This window comes from Alosa sapidissima, chromosome 3 (assembly GCF_018492685.1).
Source record: "Alosa sapidissima isolate fAloSap1 chromosome 3, fAloSap1.pri, whole genome shotgun sequence".
NCBI classification, from domain to species: Eukaryota; Metazoa; Chordata; class Actinopteri; order Clupeiformes; family Clupeidae; genus Alosa; species Alosa sapidissima.
Window position 1 is genome coordinate 5,736,709 of NC_055959.1, and position 10,506 is coordinate 5,747,214.

A 10,506-nucleotide genomic window follows, 5' to 3' on the forward strand; every position below is an offset into this window, starting at 1 on the left:
CAAGTCAACTTTTGGCGGGGTAAGGGGCGAAATATGTGTAGACGACTGCCATGTTTGCATTATGAACTAACCCCATACATTTCTATGGGAGATTCTTTGAGTGCTGTGTCTCCTCATTAGAGAGTCTCTGCAGATACAGGTAAGTACAGGTACAGGGGAGTTGTTGCACAAGCATCTGTACCACATTCTGGTCCATGTGCCCATGGGGGATCCAACCCCATCTCTGTCCTACTCACCTCCTGTCACTCTCCACTGTCCTATCTGAAAAGGCAAAAACCTAAAAAATATACTTTGAAAAACTGCTGCATCACGTCTGCTTCCCTAAGATTTGTCTATGAATGGAAACAGCACTGCGGAAGTGTGTGACTGCAAGTGATTTGCAATTCACAAACAATATTGCATACTTCTTTTTACATTCAAACCTAATGTAAATTACAGTATATACATACGTTTTCATGCGCTCAGACACACACACACACACTTTCTCTCTCACACACACACACACACACACACATTTATACACATGAATTACAAGAACATAAACTCAGCCACATTTTACACGCATCCAGTCAAATAAACACGTGCAACTGAAAACCCATATAAACACTATGCAGAGCAACATATCCTCACAGACACATACATATTGCCCCAACACAACACCAATATGAGAGAGCAGCAGAGGGATGGTGACAGCTTTGGAACAAAAAATGGAATGCCACACCATTTTGACAAGACCAGTAGGGCACTCAATCACACTGGAAATGAAAACAGCCAAAACCTATTCATCTATTCACAGGAGAAGCTCCAGTCACAGAAAAGCACCATGTGTTGTTTTGTTTTTTTAATTCTGTGATGAGTGGAGACAGTGTGCTGGTATGTTTGCCTCTCAGGTGATGATGGACCCAAACAATGTGACAGGACGGCCCCCCGGGTCTGTGTCAAACACAAAAGATCTCTCAGCAAACACCCAGGGATCTCTCAATAACACACACACACACAAAAGCACATACACACACAAAAGCATGCACACACAGACACACACTAACATACACAAAAGCACGCACACACACACAAACCCACAGACACACACACGCACACACACACAGAAACAAACACACACACACCCCTATCTGCCCATGCTGCTCGTACTGGGTCACAGTCAGACAAAACCACAAGAGAAAGTAGCTTCTTCACACAACTATACACCATTCTCAGAACTCCAGGAACTTCATCATTGAATTTAATCTCCTTTTACAGAGCAGGAAATTACCCATTCAACACCTACTGTGGCGTCCTCGTTTACTGAACTGTGGCTGAGGGTGGGTGAGGGAGATGGCGAGCCCAGCCCAATGCATTATAACCCAGGCGCCTCTGACCCATTAGTCATGGTGTAATCATTACCTCACACTTGGGGGCTAGATGTCATCTCAGGAGACACAGCCTCTGAGGCATCACGGCAGGGCTGGCCAGCTGTCAGGCCGAGAGGGAATCTTTAAATATTAGTGCAAGAGATTAAGATTTTATCCAGGGTGTGCAGATCGCTAATAGTCGGAGAGAGAGAGAGAAAGAGGGATGGAGAGAGTTGAAGAGCTGAGACAGGCAGAGAAGAGGGGAGTCAAGGACAGCAGGAGACGACCCAGTCTGAGAGCCATGAGGGAAGGAGGGAATGAGTGTCAGTGAGAAAAGAGGATGAGAGAGTGCGTAGAGAGCAAAAACAGAGAGTAAGATTGGGATGGGTGGGTGAGAATCAGAGAAAAAGAGGGGAGGACAGACTAAGAGGCTTGGGACCAACAGAGAAAGTGGATCAATAAAAGACAGTAACACTCTGAAACTAATAATAAATGCACAGACCACAGACTGTTCCTCCCAGCCAGGACTGTACTGGACAGTCCATGGGAAGGGAAGGACTTTGTGAGCATCGTTAAGGCACCATCGTCAAGCACTCAATCATGTGACATGGTGGCGAATGCTGTGCTCCACCTGGGCAGGGACAGAGCACCGGCTCCTTTCCTCCCCTGCCAGTGAAACTAACACTACCGTGTGACAGGCGGGCATTCCCTGCCTGGTCACATCAGAGGTGACCCACACAGACGTTTTTGAAACGAAACATTAGCAGCCTTCAGCCTCTCGGGGGAGTTCTGTTTGAGACAGTGTGCATGGTGTGATGTGATGTGACATGTGGCTGGGAGGAACTAGGAGGTGGAGGGAAGCAGGGCCAGAGAGCCACTGGTCCTGAGAGAAGAATCTAGTCCTGATCAGGATGCCCCAACCACCCAACAACCCCCCACCCCCACTGTTTTGTTGTAGAACACTGGTGCCAAAGGGAAACCATTCTCTGCAATCTCACTGCAGACAGTTCCTTCCTCCAAGTTTGTCCTCATTATTATTTAAGCAGACATCAAAGCAGAGTAATCATAAATGAGAGATAGCTTGATGGAGGCTGGGACATGGGAGAGACTATTTGGACAGCTGTGATGAAACACATGCAAGTCATTTTTTAAGAGCACTCTGTATTCCAGCTGGATCTGTCTGATGCGGGCTGAACGGGTGGTTACTGGAGATTTGGACACAAAGCCATGAAGCAGTGAGATGCAGGTCAGACCCCCCCCCCCCCACACACACACACACACACAACATACACGTTTGAACGCATGCATATACAGACACAAGGCCAAACACATACTGTACACACAGCAATAAACTTGTAAAAATGTGAACACACACAAACATTTGATTGGCAGTGCATTATTGACATCATGATCAATAGGCTACAACGAATATCTATTAATTTAAAGGTATATAGGACTGCACTGTACCCTGATATGATTCAATTAGTCTCAAAAAACTTGTTTAAGAGAACACACACACACAGATACATACACAAAGACACTCATTCACTAAGTCCATTTTCATTATCCTCTCATCTCTTTCTTTGGCAACCCTGAATGAGCTCGTAAGCCTGTGATTACACATGTCTGTTTATGTGTGCAGGTGGATGGGGGGGTCACAGGGACACGTGGACATGTCTAGGCCTGTCATATGACTCTTAAATTCATCAGTTAGTTTCAGTGGCTATTCTCTCCATACAGTAAATAGCCTCTGGGCTGTCATTATGGTGCCCCCTGTAGGACAGCATCATGATTACAAGCCCTATTTTCCTGCTGTCCAGGACAGAACATCATTAAAGTATTTCTTTACTCTAGCTACCCAGTCATTCACTCCATAAATATCTTTTGACATGAAGAATTAAATAGCATCAAGTAAATTCCCCCTGCAGCCAATGCGATACAAGGCCCATAATGAAATCATAATGTATTAGAGCTAGTCCAGTGGCCTTACCATTTGATTCTGATGATACTGACATTGTTCAAAGGAATGGTTTAGTTTATGGTAAGGCAAGACCCCAAAGATAACATTAGCATAAAAAGGCATTTTTACATGATTGACCATTTCGACCCATGTCTCTAATCATTAGGCTATGTTTTTGATGTGCTACATCAATTTCTACAGTTGTCTTTCAGTTTCACAGTAGCCTAACCTACTGACAAAATACACAATTCCACATCATTGGATTGCATTGCCTACTAAGTAGGCCTACAATATCAGAATCCCCCTTAACCAAAGAATGAGTAGACTAGGACAGATTTCACAGCATTTTTATTATAGGTCTCTATAAAGTTGGATGCATCTTTTCCTTTCAAAGAAATATGATGATTTTTCAAGCCTGCATTAGGCCTACAACCCAAAAATTTTAAATATGATCCACAACCTCTTCCTCGATATTTTATCCAGGCTGTCCTTGCTCTGCTCTAATGCCTCCTTATAAATGTCTTTCAAATGCCAGAAACATAAATAGGCTATAATCCTCCTTCTTCATCTGACAAGTGTTGCTTTTGTTAAAAATAAAGAGTGATTACATGTTCGGAATAAATCTCACACTTGATTTACTTTATTCACAAATATCATCCTTCAGACTCGCAGACCGAAGTGCAGAGTGCTGAGGGAAGCAAAAATATTCCCAATGAAGCTTTCTTTACTCCTCTGCATCCTCAAACTGATCTCCTTCCAGGACCGCTTTCTGGGCTGGAATACAACGCACTGGTGGTACATGGTGAATCGACGGATTGTATTTTACCTCAGACAACTTGTGATCAGGGACGTGGAATGGCATTTTAAGATGGGGGTCTTCCATAATAAGGTCCTCTGGTCCTAAGGCATTCAAAGGAAAGTCCATATTGTAGGCTGCTGTGAAGGCTACTGCATAGATTAACAGGGACGTCTGTCAAGTATAATAAGTCGGTAGATGTAGGCATACCTACCATAAGGTATAACGTTACTTAGCTGGATGATTTCACTCTCCCAATCCTCCTCCTCAACACATGGCGGTTGAGACGGGCAGCAGTCTTGCATCTGATCACTATCATTCTTGATCTCCATCTTCTCCACATCATCACCCTCATCGTCCGACAAATTCCAATATGTATTTGGATAAACCATTTCACGCACTTTTTCCTGTCTACATGGTTTACAAAAAAGGCATTTTAAAGACTTGTGTGGCGAATAAGCTACGTTAATGAAAGATCCATCTGGTTACCCCCAAGCTATCTTGCAAGTTGTAGCTGAGTTATCAAAGCTGAAATATTTGACAAACCAGAAACAATTCAACTCCTAATAATATTGCATTTTCTAGAGACTTTAAAATATACTGCCTGTGCCGTTGGTGGTAATTAAACGAAGTTAGCAGCTATTTTTTAGCAGAATTGCATTTACGTTATAACATTAGTGCAAGCTTTAATCACCAACCATGTTGGTAATGTTAGCTAACTTTCTAAAAGAATAACCTAGTAACCTTATCTCCGGAGTAAATAATTCTTCGTGTCCTCTAGGAGGAAGCTAATTCTTCTTGTGATGAAGCGAAATTTTAAAATTGCAATTGATTTGAATCCAGCAATAAAGATTAGCCTAGAAGTTAACGTTACAGGGCAGTTAGCCTGGCCCTATAAACCATGCAGCTGATTCGAGTTTTTCTCGATTCCAACAGGCGGCGACAATTATCAATTTTGGACGTTTTTAGAAAGCTAGACTAGGCCTATTTTTCTTAAACCATATGGCTACACTCAAGGTAACTGTGTGAAGATGACAGTGATGCAAAGAAATCTATATTTATTGGAGCTTGTGTGTGTTTATTTGTAGCTTACTTTGTGTGTGTGTGTGTTTGTGTGTTTTGATTCAGCCAATAATGTTTGGTTTAAGAGAGATAATCTTGCTGCTGGTTATGGGGCACAAATCTCCTTTATTCTTTTAGAAGCGGTGACAGCAGATGCAGAACTCTAAAATCCAGATAGGCCTACCACAGGGTCACATATGACGTAGTTTCGAGCATTGCCATTATGTCAACCAAACAAAGCAACAAGTGAGCTAGCATTCTCCTGTGAAACAAAACAATAAAGAGGGGGGGGGGACATCTTATTTGACAATGCCTCAGACAAAATGCAATTAACAGGACATAATATACCTTGCTGTATGCTGTCTTATCAGGCTGTTTGTGATAGGGCATCCACACATTGACGCTGCAGCAATATGTCTGCATGGTAGTTGGAGGACCATTAGCATAATTAAATAAACTTAAAACACACATACACACACACACACACACACACACAGGAACCGTCTGATAGGCCTTGAAGGCCATGAATTGACATGCTCTTTTTGACGCCTGCTATTACATTGTTATGACCGATAGCCCTAAGGGGCCTGAAAGTATTGCCAAATAAAATGTTGTCTAATGAACATCTTACACGACGCTTGTTTGCACATAACACTTCTACTGATATCTTGCTGCTGTATTGTATCATAAAACTGTATAAAAGACAGCCTTTTCATTTAGTAGGTCTGATGAAGGACACATAAATACAAATATTAACTAGTTTCTGTACAACATTTACAATTTATGAAAAATGCTCAGACAAGACAGGAATACTGTATATAAAAAAGCTCCTATGATTGATCAGATGAGTTAGATCAAAAGTAAACATAAAGTAAATGAAAACAAACACAGACTCGTGCCAATTAAAATTTAAAAAGGCACACAAACCATTTTAAAAGGGATCAAGCAAAGAAAATGCACAACATCCAAATCAGTACAATTTGTGCAACAAGGCAAAACTAGCTTTGTGACAATATAGAATACACCAGTATTAGTCATATTTCCCTAGCTACACAGTTGCTTAAAATACTGTGGTGTACGGAGCCTCAAAGGCAATCTAAGTAAATCCAATACGATCAAGGGCAAAAAGGTGAGAGACAGTAACTCTGAAACCGTGATACATTCATGACATGTACAGGTTATGCATTTTCATTTAGTACGGCCAAGGGTGGCTGTTACCCTCAACAACTACAGAATCTATTCTACAGAGTGATTATCTTAATAGTGATTATGTAGCATAATTTATGAACCCTATTAATGAATAATTAATGACATTTGTTTTTCTGTTTTTTTTTCTTTAGCGTTAGAACAATTGCTCTCTTCCCTATTCCCAATTCATGTACAGCTCATATGTTTACCAAACCAGGCACAGAAACAGTCAGTAGGCTTTGTCACTCATAAGCACCCTTCCCCATGGCTGTCAAACGGTATATTTCACAGCCACAGAGACTGTGAGAGAGTGCTGCAGGGCCAGGCCTACAAAGTTAAACCGTCCCGCCATATTTTTAACCTCCTGCATACACCTACGTTGAGTTTGCTGATCTCACACATTAGTCATAGCTTCAAGTGTAGCTGAGAGAATTCAGTCTGGGGTACTCAAATGTGTGATATAAAATAATGCATGGAGGTGGGGGTAGGGGTCTTTTACCTTAAACTTAGCCTACAGATGGGCATAGCTCCTGGCACCTCCGCAACAGAGCTCCATTCCTGCTCTCTAAATGAGATTGGCCACTTAGACCCAGCATGCTGTTCTTTCACATCTCCACATCCCTGACTCACATAAACGCCTGAATCTCCTATCCCCATGCTCATCACACTACACTGGACTTAACCCTCAAAACATTATTTATAGATCTGTATGAAAAAATAAACCTTTTCTCCATTCTATACACTTACAACCATTATATTCCACAAAATAAAGTACATCTTCATCAGTCAATTCTGCCATTTTCCTTAGTTTGTATGTATATGACTCAACCATTCCAATTTTGTACTATTGTACAAAAACTATGTTCTTGTATGGCCACTTAATGCACTTGTGCTTCAGCAGGTGTGACTACAAGTGATTCCTGTGCATTCTCAGATTTTCTACACTAATTCTTTTAAGTTACTGTGATAGTTTGTGACAAGTCAGTCCATTTAGCCACTTCTATGAATTGCAACCCAATTGCAAAAGCCATTTCCAAACAATTATTTTTGCAAAATTAATGTTTCACTGACTATTTTTAAACTGACTTAATTTGACACCTCAAGATTAAGCAGAAATACAGCCTATTGGGGAAGAACATGACATAAGTCAGTGCACCTCCATCTGATTAATCTTATTTTTCTGGTTAATATGTGTTATTTCACATATCTATTCATTTCCAATTCCTGCACTTCTTACTCACATTGATAATGCAACATTATGTGAGCCTAAGACACAGATATGACTATTCATGTCAAAAATCTATGTACCCATCATGGTCTTCATCTGACCACAGAGCACACTTTGTAAAATTGTCCCCTGCCTTTTATACGACTACAGCTCTGCCCTCTCTCACGCATGCACACAAGCTGTGGTTTTGGACTACACAATCACAACACACATGCTAATGGCTAACAGTGCTCGCTTGTTAAAATGCTACATAACTCTCCTACGAACTGCCTGGGAGCTTCCACGTCACATAAACATGTGTGCCTTTTGTTATGGTGCCACGCCCATGACGGAGAGAGAGAAAACTAGCACATCACACGCTCTTTAATGGTCACATTACACATTACACGATAGACTCGTGAAAGCACTGGACCTATGTACCTAGAGGTAGTGTGTATGCAAACATAAGTTAAAAAGAAATGGAAAGTGAACATTCGGGTCATGTGTGTATGAATGCTTCCAGTTGTAGTCCCTTTAACTCCATCTCAATGGTCATCTCAACCAATGGGTGATTTGCATGGCGATGAGACAAAAAATGCCAGAACTCAAAAGTGGGCATGAGAGGTACCATGTGGTCACTGACAACAGCAGATTCTCTAAGTCCAGTATGTGATACAGTTCATGTGTCCAGCCTACAGAGGGCGCTGTATGTCCACCAGTGAGAGAGAGACTGGACAGTGGCACAGAATTGAGGGCTTTAGTGTTTGATCTCTAAGATGGAGGGGTTGTGGTCCAGGATGGCCAGAATGATCTTGTCCATGTATTGTCTGAGGCGATAGTTAATCTCCTCTTGTTCTTTCAGGGCGTCCACAAGCTAGAGAGAGAGAGATAGAGAGAGAGAGAAAGATAGAGAGAGAAAGTAATAGTTACTGTACTTGCAAAACAACTCATTATTTACATCCTAAACATCCTTTACAACTAAACAAAAATAGACCCTACACTGTACACTGTATTTTGTTGGAACACACCATGAAACAACGTTTTCACATTACAACTTTGTTGATAACATTTCAAATAGATGCCAGTTAGCGCGTTAGCAGGGTTTTTGCTCAGCTGGAAAAAACATGCTACTGTATGTGCATCATGTTCATGTATCCTCCATTGCTTATACATCTTGGTGATTAGGCTACATGGAAACCACTATAAAGGATGTGAATCCAAGGCAATGTACAATATCAAACCTCCACCAGGAAAGTTTCAATGTATTAGCAATTAGCTACCAGCCTCTTTCTGTACAGCACACACAGCTTACTTCAATAGAACATTCCTCCATCTCATCTACTTTCTAAGCCCCCTCATATGTATGTATGTGTATGTGTATGTGTATGTTTGTGTGTGTGTGTGTGTGTGTGTGTGTGTGTGTGTGTGTGTGTGTGTGTGTGTTTCCTCACCTCATCCCGGGATGCATTGTCTATTTCGGCGGCCAGAGACTGGGCCTTGGTGGTGCAGCTGAACAGGTTCTTGGCCTCGTACAGACTCAGGCTAAGGATCTGGGCGTTCAGGTCATCATTCTGGTCCCGGAGCTTATGGTTCTCCTGCACAGAACCACATTCCCATCAGAAAGGGCTAGAGTTTCACACATACACAGACCACACTTCACTGCCAACCCTTTCGATGGTGACACAATTTCAACACATGCTAGCAGCTAACTGTGCTCATTTACTTCAGAACTCTTTCATGAATTGCCTGGGAGCTTCCATTTCTCATACACGTGTGCCTTTCGGGCAATCCCATCAAAAAGGGTTAGAGTTTTACATGTGTGAAAAACAAAACCTCACTCCCAAGCCCTCCGATGATGCACTGGCGACTGAGCCAAAAGCTAGTTACATAAGTGATGGGATATGGGAAAACCCATCACATGGTGAAATCAAAAATCCTTGATTTCTGCTCTGTTTCAACCCACATCCCATCAAATATGGTTTCAGCCCCATTTTAACATTGGAAAAAGTCAAGACTTGCCCCGAAGTCTTGAAGGCTATTATGCTGAAACACGTAGGTATGTTTTCACTGAATTGCCATGTGAGATTAAAGGCTTTTGAAACATATAACCTTGGTGAGTGCCTCAGATTGTTTTTTAAAAAAAGATCAAGATTGTTTAACTGAGGAACACCAGAGGCACACCCAGCCTTACACCCTATCAGTACTCCTCACAAACTATGGCTGAACATGTTAAATTAAGTAACGGGTTAACCGGTTCCGGTTCCAGGTCCGAAGCGCTAACCAGTAGGCCACGGCTGCCCTTAAATTATGTTGTGAAAGTCCTCTTTGAGTGTGATAAAAAAGAGACAGGTGTGACCAGTGTACCTGTTTGAGGCGCTTGACCTCATGCTCCATTTCAATCTCCCGGGTCTTGGCGTTGTACTCTGATAGGCCGGCTGCTGAGCCCCGCCCACGTCCACGCTCCGACTCCAGCTTAAACAGCTGCAGGTGCTCCAGCTCCCGACGCAAGTCCTCTATCAACTACACACACACACACACACACACACATCAACACATGTAGAGAAAATTGGGAGCTTGCATTTCTTAAGTTAAGTAAAAATCACTATGTGTGTGTGTGTGTGTGTGTGTGTGTGTGTGTGTGTGTCTACACAGATGGCTAACTGACCTCCTGCATGGATTCCCTCTCCTTCTGAAACTCATGTCTGTTCTGCCACAGCTTGTCCATCATTTTGCGATACAGGTCCATCTCATCTTTCAGGCGCAAGCTGGTGTCTTCCAGTTTGTCTGTCATACGCTGCTTCTCCTGCAAGCGTGCGCACACACACACACACACACACACACACACACACACACACACACACACAGATAAAATGGCTACCCTTTTTGACATTTACACACAACCATTAATGTAAAGGCTTGGATTGTGGTTATTACAACTAGGGAA

General features: G+C 42.2%; 1 protein-coding gene and 1 long non-coding RNA gene across 3 annotated transcripts in view; both read right to left on the bottom strand.

Moving 5' to 3' along the window:
• Window positions 1-3,656: 3,656 nt before the first annotated feature.
• LOC121705762 lies at window positions 3,657-5,016 on the bottom strand. Its single transcript, XR_006030890.1, has 3 exons — window positions 4,850-5,016; window positions 4,320-4,516; window positions 3,657-4,209 (listed from the first exon to the last, which is right to left on the bottom strand). It is a non-coding gene; the product is annotated as an uncharacterized LOC121705762 (long non-coding RNA).
• Window positions 5,017-7,928: 2,912 nt separating this feature from the next.
• The window catches only part of rab11fip4a (RAB11 family interacting protein 4 (class II) a), a 72,270-nt gene continuing 69,692 nt past the window's right edge, over window positions 7,929-10,506 (bottom strand). For both annotated transcript variants that reach the window (XM_042087194.1, XM_042087195.1), the window contains 4 exons: window positions 10,228-10,365; window positions 9,927-10,082; window positions 9,014-9,157; window positions 7,929-8,436 (listed from right to left, as the gene is read on the bottom strand). In XM_042087194.1, the coding sequence (XP_041943128.1) occupies window positions 8,320-8,436; window positions 9,014-9,157; window positions 9,927-10,082; window positions 10,228-10,365 (555 nt within the window). In that variant the 3' untranslated portion in view covers window positions 7,929-8,319. The remainder of the gene's footprint in view (window positions 8,437-9,013; window positions 9,158-9,926; window positions 10,083-10,227; window positions 10,366-10,506) is intronic.